Genomic DNA, 19,886 nt, shown 5'->3' with positions numbered 1-19,886 from the left:
ATATATATATATATATATATATATATATGAGTATACATTCTTCTTTCATATATATACTTGGAACTATCTGCTATAAATTTGCTGAGCAGAAAATTCTAGTCCACAGCTCTATAGTGCAGGCTGATGAATATTAATGGTAATCTCAAAAGCAACTCAGTTCTCATTCCTGGAGTGCTGAGCATTCTCAGTAAGAATCTGAGGACAATGATTTAGCAGAGTGTAACGATGACTCTCTGAGTCCTTGCATTGAACTGTTGCTAGGTTAATGTTCACAAGCTTGCATTTCTACAGACAGATGTGGTTCATTCAACTTGATACCAAACCAGATACGTCTTGTGTAGGTCATATATCAGAGCTGGGGGACAGCTGTATAGCCCACATATCAATTGGAATAAAAAAGTGAACAGTATTAATATTCAACATTTTGGATGAATGTTTTTCATGATTGTAAGTTTAGTCAACATGTCCTTAAATAGAGAGGGTCCATTTTAACAGCCTTTGACTCTGTCCTTGAAACTCCTAAACTACTAAATCAGGGGGGTCTTTGATGTTTTTTAAAGAATGGTTTGAAGACCATTTGCATCAGAACCATCAGAGGAGATATAGTCAAAATTCAGATTTTCTAATCCCACTACAGATGTATGAAATAAGTATTGCTATTTGTAGAATTCTGGAATTTGCAGTTTTTACAAGCATTTCAGGTCATTTCTAAATAGAGTAAAATTGGAGAATTGGCTGGGTGCGATGGCCCACACTCATAATCCTAAAACTTTGGGAGGCTGAGGTAGATAGATTGCTTGAGCAGAGGAGTTGGAGACCAGACTGGGCAACATGGTGAAACCCCACCACTGCAAAAAAATACAAATCTTAGCCAGGTGTGGTGGTGCATGCCTGTGGTCCCAGCTACTTGGGAAGCTGAGATGGGAGCATTGCTTGAACCCAGGACAGGGAGGTTGCAGTGAGCCAGTGAGCCATGATTGTACCACTGAACTCCAGCCTGGATGACAGAGCCAGACTCTGGTCTCCAAAAAAAAAGAAAAGAAAAGAAAAGGAAAAGAAAGATATTGAATGCTTTAAAAATATATCTATAAAGTTGGAGAATAATTCATGCAATCCAACTTCTTTGTTTCTCAGAAACATGAAATTACTTGTCTGGGTATTTTAAGAATCAGTTTCAGCTACCCTGGCCCAGGGAGTTTTGTATTACTGTACACTGATTTTCCAGAAGATTTAGTAATGAGAATGACAAATTTTGGTGATAGACAAGAGGGGGCTCTTTGTAAGGGAGCAGATCATTGGGCAGCAGTATGAGAGGAAACCATCTATCAAGCTGTCCATAACTTGCAGTGAACATTGGGCATGTATCTCAGGCTTTTCACTGGCAATAATTATACTGACAAAATTTTGAGTGCTATGCCAGGTGTTGGGCAGTGTGCCATCTGCCTCATCTGTGTTACCTATGTCAGAGCCAAGGGAAATCTTCCCTTTTGCCCTGTGAAGTTAGGCTAAAAATCACTGACAAGAGGCAGATGAATAGGAGAAAAGGCATATGATGTATTTGATCATAGTTTTATGTGACATGGGAGCCTTCAGAAAAAAGATGCAAAGATACAGGGGAACTTGTCTATGTTTATGCTTAGGTTTAACAAAATGTAGAAATATTATGTACAAGAGGGGTACAATCTAATGCTAATAGGCTGCATGGGGAAACCCAGTAAGGCCCTCTTTCTAGACTCTTCTTGGCCTCTCTGTGCAGCCTTCCTTCCTGCTGGGGATGGGGCAGGACCCTCTCTGGAATAGGGGTCTTGTGACCTACAGTCAAACCAGGTAAGTCAGATAATTCCTTTAGGTCCAGTTTTTACACAGAAAGGCAGTGGAAAAGTGAGAGTAATATTTTTAGATTTTTATGGCTGGCTTTGGAGAAAAGGGGTTCTGGTTTCTGTGACCTTCCTTAGGGAAGAGGGATTCTGGTTTCTACCAATAGCCTCCGGGGAGAATGGGAGTGAGAGATAGGAGGGCAGAAGGTCAGAGAGAAACTTTTACTTCTGAGGCTGCTTCTGAGACCTTCATTTTTGTAGTATTGTTTTCTGAGTCCCAAGATGTGCCCGAATTCTCAAAGCAACCCAGTATGAGAAAACTGTGGCTCAGGAAGGTTAAGTAACTTGTTTGCAGCTAGGACCAGGACTCTTATCCTGGAAGTTTGATTCCAAACCTCTACTTCTGGGTTTATATGGTAAAAGTAAAATAATATTGCTAGATAGGACAGTAGCCAGACTCATTCTAAAAATTAGTTCTAAAAATTGTGTGATTCCACAAGTCTATACCTAACCTGGTAAGAAATGCAGGAGCCTGAAGGATTTACCAGACAAGACTATGGGATTCATTGGCCAATTGCGGTCTTGACCTGTACTGTCAATTTTCAAAAGCTGTGTTGTTTGACCTTCTCCGTGATTGTGTGAGTGTAGACAAATCACTTCCTATGTAAGGGTCTCAAGCCCATCATGTGTAAGATTGGGGGAATCATACTAGAAGGCCCTTGGATTTCCTTCAGGTTTGGCCATGCATTTTTTTCTGATAAAGATCCTTGGTTTTGTCAACTATAGTCACTGTTTATGACTCTACGTGAGAGGTGAGAAAATATTGAGCCACATATAATTTTTTCTATGGAATTACAAAGGGCTTTCAAAAATGTGTTAGTGAATGTGTGACATTGATGTTTTACATTAGCTCCTCAATAAACTGACAAAATCAACTGAGAAGTTGGAAAAGGAAGATGAAAATTACTACCAAAAAAACATGGTGGGTTATTCTACCAGACTGAAATGGGAAAACACACTAGAGAACTGCTACCAGGTAAGTTATATATTCACATTTTTTTCTTCTTCTGTGGAGTTTTGTGTGACCTTGAAGATGGAGGTCAGATCTACAGTGACAAGACCTGCCCTCTGTCATAGCTATGAGCATCACACATATTGTGACTCTAGACAAACCATATTTCCTCTCATTGTTTCAATTTCTCCATGGATACAATTACTAGTGACAATTTATTGAATTTCATTGGCCAGAGTTTCTGTTCCTAATTCTTAGTGAACAGGATAGCACCCAGGTAACTTCAAAAAGTGCTGTCAAAGTGAAGTGTAAATTAAGGCTTAAGTGTTAGGTGGTTGGAAATTAGTTTTAGTCATGAGCGATGACTCATACAGTGATCGCTTATGGAGGTCAAGCATTGTGTTAGGCACTGGAGATACAGAGCATTGAATAAAGTAACATCTCAATGCTTGAGATGTGTACATCTCAGTGGCAAAAGTAGACACATAAAGAAGGAATTATGGCAAATTATCTGATAACAATAGGCAAAAGATGTCAGCAAGCACATCACAAAAGGAGAAATCAAAATAATCAATAAACCTATGAAACAATGCTAGATTATTTGGCAAAAATTAGAACTTGACAATATCAAGTGTTGGTAAGGATGTTAGGAAACAAGAATTATTGTACCCTGTAGGGGGAATAATTTAATGATATTTGGTGAAACTAAAATAAGCATGTACTTACCACACAGCAGTTCCCTAAAGCAGTTTTTAGGCATATATCCTACAGAAAAATGTACACTTTTACTCCAAGAGTGATGTACAAGAATGTTTATTGCAGAATTGTTTATAATTGCATGTGAGAAAAAACTGTACACAATCTTCATATCCATCAAGAGAAGAATTACTCTTCAAATATGCTCGCATTTGGAAAGCGAACTAATAGCCATTGATGAAGTTAATTAAGACTATATTTAAACATGAGTTAACCTCAAAAAACATGATGTTGAAGAAAAGAAACATATCACTTACACAATCTGTGTAAATTAAAATTCTTTTAAACTCATGTGCAAACTATACTGAGTTTATATGTGTGTGTTTGTAAACTTACACATATAGACTGTCCGTGTGTTCAGTGGCAGAAATGGAGCCCAAGCCCATGGTGGGAATGCAACAGAACTGCCAGAAACAGCCACACAGCTTATGCACGGCCCCTGGTGAAGCAGTACAACCACAGGCTCAACATAAATATGACCAAATTAAATAACTATCAATTCTGGAGAGTAAGAACATGAATATTTTGGTTTTATTTTTCCCCACCTGTTTTAAATTTTTAAAAAAAGTATTTAAAGCAGATATGATTGGAGAAAGCCATGATCTAATGGCCAGCATGGAACAAGTGCTTGGTGCTCAGTGCTCCTCTTTTAGGCTGTGCTTAGCACATTCATGTTTTGTATTAATCATGACATTATGAGGACATTGAGGCTGGAAAGATGAAGCAATGAGCCTGAGATGGTTTCAAGATTCAGCCTGGACCTCTGTGCTATGCTCCTGCTCCAGTGAAAACTGGGAGAGCAAAGGCTATGTGGCAGGCAGAAACCCAAGGGCTGCATTTACATCTCTTGCAATTCAACCACTCAGAGCAGGATAGATGCAGAATTAGAGAAGAAAGGGGAAATTAAAGGAGAGATGAAAACTTGGGTCAAAGAGAGGAACAAATGAGAAAAAATTCCTTAATTTACACCTTTAAACATAAGCTTCTGGTACTCTCCTTGCTTATGCTAGATAGATTTTAGATGAAGGTGATGAGAAAAGGTCAGGGATTTAAATTCTAACTTTATTCATTTGAAATCTGGCTCTGCAACCTGGGCTCTGATCTTGCCTCACCTCACCTCATCACTTCCTGATGAAGCCGTGGTCTTTCCACTGAGGACAGCTTCCTTGGATGGCCCTGTTGGGAGATGGGAGAGACATTTCTGCTCCCACTCCATCTTCCAGGCACCCACCCTTCAAGGTCTGAGAGAAAAATATTTCACCTCAGTGTCTCTATCCTCCTCACCCTTCTACCTACATCGCAGCAATGGGAGATAAATGGGTCCTACCTGGTGTAGCTGATAACTAGCTTGCCTTCAATATATGTTAGGGAAGGCTATGATTATCTTCATTATCAGAAGCTCTTAGTACTCAGTTTCCTTTCCTCCTGTTAAGATCCTCTACATCTTTCCCCTCCAACCACTACTCCCCCTTCTCAGCATTCTTAGTGTTTATATTGAAGCATCATGGAAATTACCTCTTTTCTTACAGTCTTCCAGATGGTAACAAGGTATACATTCATTTACATTTCAAAAGGCATCTTTCAACTTCAGCTCTCAAAATATTTAAGATCTAGTTTAGTTTCCTTCCTTCCTTCCTTCCTTCCTTCCTTCTTTCTTTCTTCTTTCTTTTTTTTTCTTTTTTTATCCAAGTCACATGGAATATCTACTCATCATAATGTCCTTGAGGAAGAGCGTTTTCTTTCTCCCCTCTTGTATCCTGGATTTTTGCTACCGCTATGCTGGAGGCCACCAGTGTTTCAGTCCCTCTCTTTTTTAGTTCATACAGCTTCTCTTACCCCACCTTCTTCTGAGTTCTCTCCTGCCACCTGAGAGCCAGCTCAAGCCCATTAGACAAAACGTGTGATGACTTCTGTCAAGTCACTCTTGCTTCACTTGAACCCTCAATAATGATGCCCTTAGTTGGTATTTCCTGGGCTTGTGTATACTCAGTCTATACCAGCAGGTCATTGACTCACATATTACTCTATGAATGCCATATTTTGTGTATGTTTATGACATTTGAGAGTCAAATGTTAGATTCATGAATCATATGACAAAAACAGCCTGAATTGACTCAAAGAGGAATTTTATTGTAAGTGTGAGCGATGGAAATGGGACAGTTAGGGTCTCTCAGTTTCATTTTTTCTCCATTCTTTCACCATTCTTCTATAAAAAGTGAATATAAGAATTCATTTTAGGGTCCTACGAAGTGTCCTCTTCTTTCTTTTTACTCTACAGGCTGGATTTACAAATTCTTTCAGAGAACATGCATTGAACTACATTCAAGGCAGTGTACTAGATACTGTGAGAAATATTGTAAAGCCTCAACTGTGACCATAAGTAATGAAACCAATTCCACAAACCACATGTCGAAATTAGTCTTATTACTTCACAGTCATACTATGTTCTAGCCACATCCTACCCTCCAAGAAGAAACAATTCAGATGATAGAAATAATCTATATTTTTCACAATAATAGCCATATTACCAAGAATTACAAAGAATCAAATGCTTGGGACTGAAGTACTCACTCAAGGAAGTATTTTAAAAAGCCACTTGCGATATGTGTCAAGAGCCTTAAAAATATTCCCTTTCTCAACCAATGTTCCTCCTCTAAATCCCAGAACACAGAAAATGATTCGAGTGGCTGTTTTCTCAGTTCTCCCAAGGATGGCACTTGAGTAGTCCCACTCTAGATGAGACGAATAACAACTCGTTACACACAGTGGACACCTCAAGACAGTAGGGCTTCATTCTTTCCTAGGACTCTGTTGAAAAAGGTAATTTCCTTTCTATAAATCTGTCTTGAGGAATTAGCTGACAAACCAGACACAGATTTCTATTAGAAACAAAAGTAAGTCAGGAAATATTGCAAATGTCCAACATTAAAGGGATGACTGAATGAATCACCACACGGCTGCACAATGGACGATTATGAAATAATTAAAGTGGTATTTTCAGAGACTAATGACACGGGAAACTGTTCACATGTATGGTTACGTAGAAAAACCAGAATTTCAAATTTGAATAATTTGATAGACAACTGGAAGATAACATCGTACATATACACATACCTAGACTGAAATATATCAATATGTTAATAGCAGTCACCTCTGGGTGGAAGAATTACGATTTTAAAATGTATTTTTTGTGGGCCTTTGTGGCCCTAGGACAATGTCTCAGAGCACCTGGGGTGCTTGTTAAAAGTCAGATTCCTGAGCACTTCCCTAGACCTAGAAGCCTCTAAATCAATCAGAGCCTCTGAATGATTATAAAGAGGGGTCTAGGTATTCTAAAGTTTGACAGTTCCTGCTCTAGAAAGAGCATATTTCTTTTATCTGTTCTATGACAGCCATTTAAATGAATACAAAATCCCTTTGACCTCTTCCTGTGGTACCAGCCCAAAGGCTAGGACAGTGAGAACTGGAAGGAACGAATGAAGAACATAAATTGTCATGATGCTTGGGTCTCAGACAGGCTCTAATCTGCTGAAATCTGAATCTTCCTGGATAACTCCTTGACCACACTTTCCTCATATGTACTATTGTGGAACTTCAAGAGGACAGTTTGAGGTCCTCCAGAGTATCTTGCTTCTCTACCACTTATTTTATGTAAAAAGAACAAGATAATAGAAAGCAACAAATCATTAAATGAGATATGGATCTCTCCTTTGCACAGTGGAATTTATTTCCTCCTCTTTTTATGAACAAACATAGATCATTTTAATGATTTCCCTGAAATGTAATTAAAATCTGTTAAGCATTACCATGTCACTAATTCTAGTCTGATTGATGCTAGTGGTTCAGCACTTGTCAAAGTAAAGAAACACCTGTCCACTAGGGATGCAATGTTCTAAAACATGGCTTTTATTTTCTCTTGTCTTTTGCTCATAGGCTAAAACAGAAGAGCTGCTTTCTAGATCTTTTTCTATAGGGTAAGGACTTCTTTTTGAAGATTGTCACATAGGAGATCCAAACAACTGAGCAGAATTTGTTTTACATATTTCTTATGAAGCATATCGATCCTGCCCTTTAAGAAGCAAAACATTTGATAGGCTGTTCTGTGTCTTTAATACTTTGTCTGGGAGGCAGAAGGGCAGACGGCCACATTCAAATGACTGGTGCCTCCAATTTTGTGAAAGCCTCAGGGAACTGCCAGCATAAACAAATCCATTTGACTCCCATTGACGTATGAAAATTGGGCAGCTTCAGAGGCAACTAAGAAGACTGCCATGGGGGCAAGGCTCCAGGCTTCCAATCCAAATGTCAGGACACTTGGTACAAAATCTAAAGTTGCATGTGATTGGCACAGATGTTCATAGTTACTGCCTGAGCCTGTTACTAATTTCATTTACAAGCAGTGTTCAAATGACTATATACCAAAAATCAAAATGTGGTATATACATACCATGGAATATTATTCAGCCAAAAAGGAAGGGAATTCTGGCACATCCTACAACATGGATGAACCTTGCAAACATTATGCTAAGTGAAATAGCCAGATGCAAAAGAACAAGTAGTGTATGATTCCTCTTGTAAGAGGTACCAAGAGAAGTTAAATTCATAGAGACAGAAGGTAGAATGGTGGTTGCCAGAGTGGGCAGAGCGTAGGAAATAAGAAGTTGTTTCATGGGTACAGTTTACTTTTGCAAGATGAAAAAAGTTCTAGAGATGAATTATGGTGATGGTTGTGCAATAATGTGAATGCACTTAATGACACTGAAATGGATGCCTAAGGTGGATAAAATGGCGTGTCATATTATGTAAATTTTACCATTATTAAAAGTATAAAGAAATTTAAAATAATTTTAATCACCATGTACCATAAATGAATTAACAACACAGGGATATAGAAGAATACCATTCTGGATCAGGCTAGTGGGCTCCTGTAGGAATGCCAAAAGGTGAGCAAGGAGAACCCAATGATCTTTGTGACTCTCCATTCTCACCTCTTGCACTGCCAAGGGCCTTGAGACATACCCATCTTTCTTCTTCCCTATGGTCATGTTAACCCAAAGCCTTGTTCATGAAAGATGATTGCTGGTGATCTCTGTGGGGTGGAGGAGTTGGGATGGTGGTTATGAGAGCAACCGAGCTGGCCTTTTCTGGATAAAACGATGAATGCCCAGGCCTTGCTTGTTTGTTTTTTTTCTTTTTTTTCTTTTTTGAGATGGAGTCTCACTCTGTTGCCCAGGCTGGAGTGCAGTGGCATGATCTCAGCTCACTGCAACCTCCACCTCCCAGGTCCAAGGGTTTCTCCTGCCTCAGCCTCCTGAGTAGCTGGGACGACAGGCACATGCCACCACATATGGCTAATTTTTGTATTTTTAGTAGAGATGGGGTTTCGCCATGTTGGGCAGGCTGGCCTTGAACTCCTGACCTCAGGTGGTCCATCTGCCTCGGCCTCCCAAAGTACTGGGATTACAGGCATGAGCTACTGCGCCTAGCCAGGCCTTGTTTTTACACATGCACACACACACACACACAAAGATGGGAAGAATTTTGTCTTGGACACCTGCCATCGCCATCAAAACCCAGACTCCCCTGGGCACATACCCAGCAGCCTTATGCTGCCCCCACATGGCCTTGGAATCTCCCTTGGTACTCTGCCTGACCCGGTCTTCTATAACAATGCTTAGTTGCTAATAGCTAACAAGGCAAATGTGATTCCCCTCACTTTCTTATTTACCCTTCCTACCTAAAAGTTGTAAGTCTAATAATGAAACTTCTATCATCTCACACAAAATAAACAGGCTATGTGCCTACCTGCAAACAGTGGACTCTGACTCCCAGGCCTAATTTTAGGTAGAATTATGAATTGGTCAGACTTTGGGATTATTCTCTTGTCAAATAATCTTATACAGAGAATTTGTGGCTTATTCTCTTCCCTGCAGAGACTAACAGAATGCCTTGAATGTACTATAAACAATTCTAAAACTATTGAGTGTCTCAGTGCATTTCCAAGACATGGATATGGGCTTTCCCGGGCTTCATTCTCCTTTAGAATTCATGGATGTGTCTCAAATGCTTCTATTTCTTCTTTTCTCTCCCTTCCTTGTAATCTTAGGTAACCCACAGCATCTGCCTATATCCCTTTTGGGTCAAAAGAGCCTGGGGAAAGTGTGTGAGTTAAATCACTCTTAAAGGAGTGATTTAAGGTACCAAGACACATTTCTCTCCTGGAAATCTCCCTCCACTGTCGTTTGGATATGACAGAGTCAAGAGGCTAATCATGAGACTTTGCTCAGTCTGTCTTCAGGTGTGTCAGTATTTGATAAGTGACTTCTGTTTTGCGTAACAACCGGCTGATCTTACCCCAATTTTCATTCTTTTCAGAGCATTCTGGAGCTGGAGAAGGAAAGAATTCAACTTTTATGCAATAACTTAAACCAGTACAGCCAACATATTTCTCTTTTTGGCCAAACCCTGACCACAGTGAGTAGAGATGATCTCCATTTCTGGTATGCCTGGTAAGAAGGGGCAGAAACCTTTCTTCGACAACCTTATTCTGTTCCCCTTGGCATTGCAGTGCCACACGCAGATTCACTGTGCCATCAGCAAGATTGACATTGAAAAAGATATCCAGGCTCTAATGGAAGAAACTGCAATTTTATCTACAGAAAACAAATCTGAGTTCCTGTTAACGGATTACTTTGTAAGTATGAAATAGAAAAAAATAAGTTACATTAATGAAGAATCTTAGGTACTGAGGGACTTATATGGAAAAAATTGAAAGTAAATATCATGTTTTATAAATGAAAATGATTTCTCATAGCCCATATAAATAAAAACACCCAGCGTTCTAGTTTACAAACTGGGCAATGGAAACATGTCTTTGGTATTTTCTAGAAGGAAAGAAAGTCAAGCAGGGTTTTAAACAGAATCTTCATATTCGGTCTTCTATAAAAGTATTGCCAGGTAGATATGTTTCAATGACCTATAATTAATCACTGTATATCACGTGGTGCTTAAATTCATTGTCTGCACAAATTGCTGTGCGACAAATCACCACCACCCCCCCACCGCCTCCCCCTGCCAAAATAATGGCTTAAAACAAACATGTATTATCTCATAGTTTGTGGGTCAAGAATTCAGTTGTCTTAGCCAGGTGTCTCTGAGCCCTTCCCAAGGCTGCAATCAAGGTATCAGGCTGGGCTGCAGACACCTCTAGGCTCTTCCTGCAGAAGACTGTCTTCCAAGCTGACTCACAGGGCTGTTGGCAGGCCTCCGGTCCTCACTGCTGTTGGCTGGAGATACCATTTTCTTGCCACGTGGGTCTCTCCATGTCTCAGCCTGCTCCGGCAGAATAAGTGATCAAGATAGAGCCAGAGTGCCCAATAAATTATAATCTTTTATGAGCTAATCTCAGAAGTGACATCTCATCATATTCTATTTGCTAGAAGCAAGTCAATAAGTGCAGCCCATACTCAAAGGTGGGTGTGAGGGGAGATCACCCAAAGGCATGGGTTCTAGGAAGTGGGAGTCACTGTCAGTATTTTTCATGGTCCCTTCCCTTGAAAACCTTGGACCAGATTACTGGAGGCTTATTTTGAGGGCATTTGAGTGATTCTACTGTGGGTGTTTTGGCTGAAAACTGGTCAGCGTCCCTGGTAAGAGCCCAAGCATGTTGCCTCTTTGCTATCTTGGGCAAATTATTTGTCCTTCTGCGTCAAGCCTCAAAGATTTTGGCCTCTGCTCCCCTCTTGATATTCTTAATTGTAGTGTTCTAGGAACTGATTATTCATTACCAAAATCTGCAGAAAGAATTCCTGATAGCGTTTCCCTGGGTCCTCTGCCATATTTTATTCAGGATTTCAAGCTCCAGATTAGGGGTGTCACTCTTCTCTGATACAGAGAACAAGCCCACTGATTATGTTCTCCATAGGGTTAGAAGTACAAGCCAAAGCTGACCTTCCTAGACCTCTGATCAGGCAACAAGAGATGAGGGTAGAAGGGAGAGGTGGTTAGATCAGGCACAGCAGTAAATCCTGACTGGTTTTCCCCTTCCCCACCCTTCAGAGAGCAGCAAATGACCAGCTACTTTTTATTGAGTCTTTTTTTTCCTACCCTGGCAAAGGAGAAATATATTAGCAGTATCAATGTCTGTTCAATGCAGAAACAAGGTAGAAATGGAAGTGGAAATGATTTGATTACATGGGGAAAGCTCTTTTTTTCTTCCAAATAATGTAGGCAGGGCCTGAGATGGAAAAATGTACAATAAAATACATCTACTATTTTCTTACAAAGAATAATAAAAATGCCCCTATCAAATAACTTGTCAGTAAAATGAAGATTATTCTCCTTGAAAATTTGACTAGGGTTCTACCAAAGTGTAAGGAGGCAGCCATGATGACTTCTCATTTATTGGCATGTTCAGGGAAATTTTTGGTTTCTATAAAACTTCACCGTGTCAGAACTCACAACCATGTATCTGTTGTCCAAGAGAAAGGACTGTGTCTCAAAATGAGTGAATAGTATTTTCTTGACATCTTTAAGGCAAAGTACCCCAATGTCTGACTTTATAGTCATTGTCAGTAAGTGTAGTTTGGTTTTTATCCAGTGTTACGAAATTTACATGGACCAGGGACAACAAAGAGACTAATCTGAGTGCAACACTTGGAGGGCTGGTGACCTGGTGAAAATAAGGTTACAGGCCGGGCGCGGTGGCTCAAGCCTGTAATCCCAGCACTTTGGGAGGCCGAGACGGGCGGATCATGAGGTCAGGAGATCGAGACCATCCTGGCTAATACGGTGAAACCCCTAAAAAAAAAAAAAAATACAAAAAAAAAAAACTAGCCGGGGGACGAGGCGGGCGCCTGTAGTCCCAGCTACTCGGGAGTCTGAGACAGGAGAATGGCGTGAACCCGGGAGGCGGAGCTTGCAGTGAGCTGAGAGCCGGCCACTGCACTCCAGCCTGGGCGGCAGAGCAAGACTCCGTCTCAAAAAAAAAAAAAAAAAAAAAAAAAAAAATAAGGTTACCATAAATGCCATGTTCAAAAGATTGTATCTGTAATTTTATATGCCTCCTCCAGTACTGACCTTCTTCCTAACAAATCTTTAGAAGAGAAGGACAAATGTTAGTTAAATGATGGCAATATATCCCATCCTGAAACTGACCCAGGAGCAATCTATCCCTGGAAATACATGTTTAAACAAAAGATGTCCCCAAACAAACCAAGGGAAGCCTTGGACTGGTACGGGAGCTATGTGATGACTAACATTCCTTCAACAGGGAAGGACTAATGGGTTTTAGTTAGGCATCTTAGCAGTTCAGTCAGAGTTTACTAGGGGGTGTGATGTCAGCTGGCGCCTCAGCTGTAGGCTGACATGTGAAAGAGTGGTAGAGAATTTCGGGTCAGCTTGGGCCTTCTTTTATTTATCTGTGTCACAGGTAAAATGAGGAAAATAAAACCAACCATTGAGTTGTAGGAGTTGCATATAATAAATAATATAAAGAAACTTTTATTTATTTATTTTTAGATGGAGTCTCGCTCTGTGGCCCAGGTTGGAGTGCAGTGGCGCAATGTCAGCTCACTGCAACCTCTGCCTCCTAGGTTCAAGTGATTCTCCTGCTCCAGCCTCCCAAGTAGCTGTGATTACAGGTGCACACCACCACACCCAGCTAATTTTTTGTATTTTTAGTAGACACAGGGTTTCACCATGTTGGCCAGGCTGGTCTCGAACTCCTGACCTCAAGCAATCCGCCCACCTTGGCCTCCCAAAGTGCTGGGATTACAGGTGGGAACCACCGCACCTGGCCTAGAATATAAAGAAACGTTTGTAATGTGCAATGCAAAATATGTAAATAAAATATTTTTATCTGTATATGTTTTTATAGAGGCTATTCCCTTTGTTCTAAATCCTCACACTTCTTGTTTGTGAAGCTCCATCTAAAGGTAATCTCTCAGCCGGGATCCTAATTTTTCTCCTTCCTTGTCAGAGAAGCCTGCATCCTCCCCTCCCACCTTGAGTCATTAGTTTCCCCTCTTTCTCCATGGGTTTCTGTCCCTCTGCCACACTCATGTTTAGCAACCTCCTCACTCCAACCCTACCATCCTATTCCTTTTTTTATTCAATCCTTGAAATAATGCATGTGAAAGCTCAGATATCATGAATGATTCCTCATAGCCTATGTGATAAAATTCCTACATCAGCCCTAATATCTAGCCTTAACTCCCTGAACAATTTTTTCTTCCACTATTTTTTTGCTTATGCAACAGGTGTCTTTACTGTTCCTGACACATTTCCCACAGTCCTCCCTCAGCCCTTTGCTCCCACCATTTCTCCTGTCTGGAGTGCCCTTTGCCATCTTTCCTTGACTAGACAGTTACATCTTCTTGCCTCCTTGAAGCCGTCGGCTGCCTCCACACATGGTGTCTGTACCATTCGTGAATGCATGTGGTCTTGTATTGCTAGTTTCTTTAATGTTATGCTTCAAGGCCTAACTAAATCATAAACCCATTCTGGGCAGAGCATATGTGTTTTAGCTCGCATCTTCCCAGTACTGAGCCAACACAGAACTCAGTCAAAATGTCTTCCACTCCTGAGGCAGTCATAGCCCGAAGCACATACATGATATTACATTTGGGCCATTAAAGGACTCTAACTTGAACAAAGGTAAATAAGGAAGCAGTAAGTACACAACAAATAGATTTATCAAGAAAATGAAATAACTGTAGCAAGGGTCCATCCTCAAAGAATAATTTGCTGTATTAAAAAGTGCTCGGCCATGTGACTTACAAGTTGTGAACAAGGAGGTATTTTCTTATTCATCAGGTCTAGAACAGGTAGAACGATGTATGTAAAACTAAAGATTATCCTGCCTAAAAAATTTTTTTTGGTAAAGTTAAAATTAAATGCAGCCAGTGGAAGTCTCAGTGTGGACAGGGAATAGCAACTCTTACTTCTTCCCCTTGTTAGACATCCTTCTTTTTTCCTAAAGGAAGAAGATCCTAACAGTGCAATGGATAAAGAGAGACGAAAGTCTTTAATAAAACCAAAATTATTGAGACTGCAGAGAGACATTGAAAAAGCCTCAAAAGACAAGGAAGGTGTGTAACCATCTCTTTGAATGGCCAGAAAAGGGACCATATTATGCTCAGAGGTTTCATTCAGAGTTAGGATTAATCTGCTTTTGCTATTTGGCAGGGGTCATCTCATTTAAAGAACCATATATCAAACCTAAATTGTGTGAATAAAAAAAAAAAAAGAAAGCCAAAAAAAAAAAAAGGAAAATAACATTTTGGTCTATTTATGAAACCTATATAAGTATTATATTACTATTTTCAGAAATGTAGCATTTTAACTGTGTTTCTGAAATTGGCTAGAATGAGAAATAATGTTTGGTTTAGAACATAGTAAACCAACTGTGCACAAGAGTTTTGGAGGATTTTTTTGGTTGGTTTCTTTTAACTTTTGAAACAATGTAAAAATCATTCAAATTAAATTCTGTACATAGAAGTTAGGCATGTTAGAATGTGAAGCAGCTCTAAAGCAACATGGATGACAAAAGCAACTCCACATTCATGGATCTGATGTCTACACAGTAGCTTGTTTTATATGGATCACAATAACTCATTGCAATGAAATACTAGAGAGCAAATTCAAGATAGAAAATATTTAGTGATGTGAATACCATAATGAGGAAGAAGCCAACATTGTGTAAATGTTAGCAATCACTAGAATGGGTCAACTGAAAGAAATTCAAAATCTCATCTGGAAACATAACAATCAAGATGCTTTAAGCACCAGCATTTCTCAAATTTCATTAAGTGAAGAGAAAGGTAAAAGAACAGTTCATTTATCATTCAGTCAGATTTATTAAGAACTACCTGCAGAGACTCCCTCAGCCATTTAAGAAATCCTACTGGTGGCTGGGTGCTGTGGCTCATGCCTATAATCCTAACACTTTGGGAAGCCAAGGCGGGTGGATCACAAGGTCAGGTGTTGGAGACCAGCTTAGCCAACATGATGAAACTGTGTCTCTACTAAAAGTACAAAAATTAGCTGGACGTGGTGGCACACACCTGTAATTCCAGCTACTCAAGAGGCTGAGGGAGGAGAACTGCTTGAACCTGGGAGGCAGAGGTTGCAGTGAGCCAAAATCGGGCCCCTGCCCTCCAGCTTGGGTGAAAGAGGAAGGCTCCGTTTTAAAAAAAAAAAAAAAAAAAAAAAAAAAAACTGGTATCACTTCTAGGCTCCCTTTGAGAGTGACTGACTCCCAGCTGTGTCCCACTGAGACAGTGTGAAAGGTGACTGAGAACATTATTTCATTTTCAGGCCTGGAACGAATGCTTAAAACATACTCCAGCAACTCCTCCTTCTCTGATGCAAAGAGCCAGAAAGACACAGCAGCGTTAATGGATGAGGTAAATGTTTGCAGAGTGCAGTTTCCTAGATTTAGTGATGAAAGGGTTATTTTTAGAATACTTGTTTCTGGTCCGCTTGGCCTTGTTTGCCTTTCCTTTCTCATGACATAGAACAATCTAGTGGGAGAGCTTATAGGGTCAGCTTCATAAGTCATTTGACGGATCTGGAAAAATCCAACTACCTAGAAATGTTTGCTTTGGTGTCCTAGGAAAAGAAGTGTGTCTAAAATAGTATTCTCTAAAACAGTCATTCTTTAAGGGCCTAGAAACCATGTGCACTTTAACCCAGTTAAGAAAAGTGACAGGAAATACAGGATCTGCATTCAGAAAGGCCTGTATTTCGATTTAGCTCTGCTGTTTACAGGGACCTGGGGCAACTTTAGTGTTCTCATCTGCAAAATGGGGATATTGGTACTTACCTCATGGGGTTTTTGTGAGAGTGAAATATTATTTAGTAAAGGCTAGCACAATGCTCACAGGAGGAGCTCAAAAACTAGTAATTTTATTAAGATGGTATTTTCCATTCATCCCTCTACTGATCTCAGGGTTATCGGAGAATAACAGGAGAAAGGAAAGACGTGGCTGCACAGAGGGAAGAGGGCTCTCTGGGGTGTGAGGCAAAATCTTGGGAAACCAGGAGCAACTTTGGAGGCGAAGTTCTTTGAGGGTGGGAATTGGGGTAGGGAGATGGTAGAAGAGGCAGGGAGGTGGGCCTTCTGGCCTTTGTGCTGAGGGTGTGAACTCTAGCCCCAAAGACATTTGTGGGGACTGATGGACATTTTGGCCACTTCAGAGGAACCCACATGAAAGGGGTAGTTAACAAAAAGCTGATGAATTTTACATAGGAATAAAAATGAACAGATATATGGCACCAGTGTGCAACATATGGGTTTCTGCTGTGATTAGAGATCAGGAGTGGACTGGGGTTAATCTGAGAATCATTTAAGGAGATACATTTTTTAGCAATATTTTGAAGGATACAGGAATCTGGGTGTTTTCTTTTTCTTGCTTATAGCCTAACTTTCTTGTGAATGTAGGTACCTGATAATTGTACCCAGATTGGCAATTTCAAGAGTTCTTTGGTGAAAGAAGACAGTTGCAGTGAAGTATCGCTGACCTAGTTTTTAGATAGGCTTTCTTGAGTAGGGTGCTGTTGCAGAAACAAGCCTGACACTTCTTACGAAAAGAAAGGCCTGCATCGTGTGCACTTGGGAACAGAGGTCTAACATACCTGCCATGACCTGTGGCTACAATTTTTATGAAATTATAAAACAGGCTGTAGGACATTTTCTGTGACCGCACAAACTGTTTTAACTATTCAATGCAAATAACATGTCCCAAAATAAAGTCATAAAGAGCATTTCATGATGCCATTGGGTTATACATTTATTCCTTTGGCTGTCCTTGCACAGAATTTTGTCATTGTCATTACCAGCATACATCTATTAGGGTCATCTGGGTCCTCTCACCTGAAGCACACAGTGGAGGACACAAGGAAAGAGAGGATCTGACCCCGGAACTTCCAGTGTTTATGATCCATTGAAGGAGCAACTGTGAACCTTTAAGTGATGACTGCCAAATATCCGCATGATTTCATTACGCATGCTCTGCATCTGGGTAGACAGAAACTAGTGATACTGGTAGATTTTGTGTCATCCAGGGAAGGTTCCTAGGATGAGGAAACTTTTATTTAAATTCTTCCTTATTTCACTGTATCTTGGTCCTTGAAGTGCCATATTTGAATCAAGAATGTTCACAAGCAATGTCATAGGAGAAATTGTTGAGAAAATTGGAGTCACTTAGATTAAATACTGTCTTTAGATACCAGAAAGAGAGCCACATACAAGAGGAACTAGATGTGCTCTATGAGACTATCAAGTGAAGGTCTAAATAGAAGGCATGGGGGAGCTTTTAGTTTTGTCTTAGGTAAGGCTGCCCACAATGTAGTGAATTCCTCCAACGATTAGAGACCTTCTCCGTCAATTGGACGTCTTCTGTCCACGGCTGTGACACCCTGGCAGGGATATTAGGGTTAAGGAATTCCCATGCTGGAGGTGTGGGGGAGAGAGGAATAATGGTGATGAGGGGGCTGGATAAGCAGGACCCTTCCAATGCTTAGATTCTGTTATTTAATTCACCTTGGCTGGACCCAAGGTGTCCAGCCCAATTACCTTGGCTGACAAGGTAATTAAAAAGTTTCTAGTTCAAGGTCAAATCAAGAACAGAGAAAGACTAGGAGTGTATATTTAGCTTGACTTATTATTTTTATATTCAAATACCCTAGAATATTGTTCCCAGTTTCCAGAAGCATTCTTGTAAACTTTGTGGGTAATATGAGACTTCACCTTCTCAAAGAACAAATGAACCTCACATTCAATTTCATTTGATTCTATTGATGTTAACTCAATTCTGTTCACAACACTGAGCATTGATGGCTCACTTTCTTCATAGACCACCAAAAATCTACCTTCTATAATCAACACTTATTCCCTTTCTCATCCCTCAGCAGAAAATTGAGTACAAGCTCTTCATTGCCATAAAATACCAAGGTTTCCTGCTTACCCCCAGAGTACAGAGTGAGACACACTCAACAACTAAAACCACCCTCTAGATTGCTTAAAGAGTTTATTCCCCCATTTTTTTTCCTTCGGCATTTTCTATGAATATCTGTATGAGTTAAATGCGTACTTTTCTAACCTTTGTTATTTTGAAAGTTATTCTGATATTCCTGTACAGTCGTGCCTCTTTTACTAGAAATTTGCTCACATGGCCAAATGATGTATCCACAGAACAATTTGAAACTAGACCTTTTGGAAGCGAACTCCTACAAACTGTCATCAGTGTTAGCAGAACTTGAGCAGAGACCTCAACCCAGCCATCCTTGCAGTAACTCCATCTTCAGGTGGAGGGAAAAGGTAACATTCAAGGAGACTGGTTGTAAGTTCTTGATTGGGCCTGCTGGGTGGAGTGGCTTAAAGTAGCATCAGGGCAAAAAAGATGTTAGGAATTCTATGTGATATTAATATTCATACACTTAATAAATGTTTTTATTTCTTTTGAGCACAACAAGAGCTAGACACAACCGAATACATTTGTGTACACCAAACTTCTATGAGGAGCTAAAAAACACTTTCAATGTCTTCTGGCTCATCATACCTGAATTTTGTCCTTTGGATGTGTTTTTACAGTAAAATTTCTATTAAATTTAAATTTTAATATTCATATAGACCTAAATTATAAGATTTTGTGGTATGTATTAGTCTCATCTGTTTAACATGGTGCCTAATGCAGATAATGCATCAATACAGCTCTGAAATTCACATACACCTATTTTCCTAGTGCTGCATTCCAGGAGTGGATGAGCAGGTGAACGTACATGGTAGCTATTGCTTGTGGCTATTTTTGTTACTGATCAGAAGGGGGAGCCGTAATCATCTTGTGAAGGGACGGTTTTCTAAGAGGCTCAAGAGCTCAAAAACAATCTCAGTTATTTAGAGGGTTGTGATCATTTCACTTGCATTAAGCCAACTAAAGTTGTATTTGTAAAAGTAATGTTATGAATGTTACTATTTGACCTAGACACACAGGTTAGAATTGGAAACACAGTCTATAAAGTACAGTAATTGTTTAATTTTGAAAATATTAAGGCTTCAACTCAAAACTGAAACACAGTAGGGCTTAGAAATCTATTGAATTATTTATACCCCTCAGTTTAAAAACTTCCAGTCCAGGCGCAGTGGCTCATGCCTATAATCCCAGCACTTTAGGAGGCCGAGGTAGGCAGATCACCTGAGGTCAGGAGTTCCAGACCAGCCTGGCTGACATGGTGAAACCTGTCTCTATCAAAATACAAAATTAGTCAGGCATGGTGGTAGGCACCTGTAGTCCCAGCTA

General features: G+C 40.0%; 2 protein-coding genes across 5 annotated transcripts in view; one reads left to right on the top strand and one right to left on the bottom strand.

The window, feature by feature from the left end:
- Positions 1-19,886, top strand: part of NOSTRIN (nitric oxide synthase trafficking) — a 67,198-nt gene that overhangs the window by 42,887 nt on the left and 4,425 nt on the right. For all 4 annotated transcript variants that reach the window (XM_017854496.1, XM_017854495.1, XM_017854498.1 and 1 more), the window contains 6 exons: positions 2,728-2,853; positions 9,961-10,059; positions 10,154-10,279; positions 14,567-14,675; positions 15,904-15,992; positions 18,782-18,907. In XM_017854496.1, the coding sequence (XP_017709985.1) occupies positions 2,728-2,853; positions 9,961-10,059; positions 10,154-10,279; positions 14,567-14,675; positions 15,904-15,992; positions 18,782-18,907 (675 nt within the window). The remainder of the gene's footprint in view (positions 1-2,727; positions 2,854-9,960; positions 10,060-10,153; positions 10,280-14,566; positions 14,676-15,903; positions 15,993-18,781; positions 18,908-19,886) is intronic.
- SPC25 (SPC25 component of NDC80 kinetochore complex) overlaps positions 10,218-19,886 on the bottom strand; it is a 44,711-nt gene continuing 35,042 nt past the window's right edge. Inside the window, exon 8 of the mRNA XM_017854500.1 lies at positions 10,218-10,917. The gene's annotated coding sequence lies outside the window, so the exon portion shown is untranslated. The remainder of the gene's footprint in view (positions 10,918-19,886) is intronic.

This window comes from Rhinopithecus bieti, unplaced genomic scaffold (assembly GCF_001698545.2).
Source record: "Rhinopithecus bieti isolate Rb0 unplaced genomic scaffold, ASM169854v2 scaffold_37314, whole genome shotgun sequence".
Taxonomy (NCBI): domain Eukaryota; kingdom Metazoa; phylum Chordata; class Mammalia; order Primates; family Cercopithecidae; genus Rhinopithecus; species Rhinopithecus bieti.
This window is presented reverse-complemented; position numbering and strand designations above follow the sequence as displayed.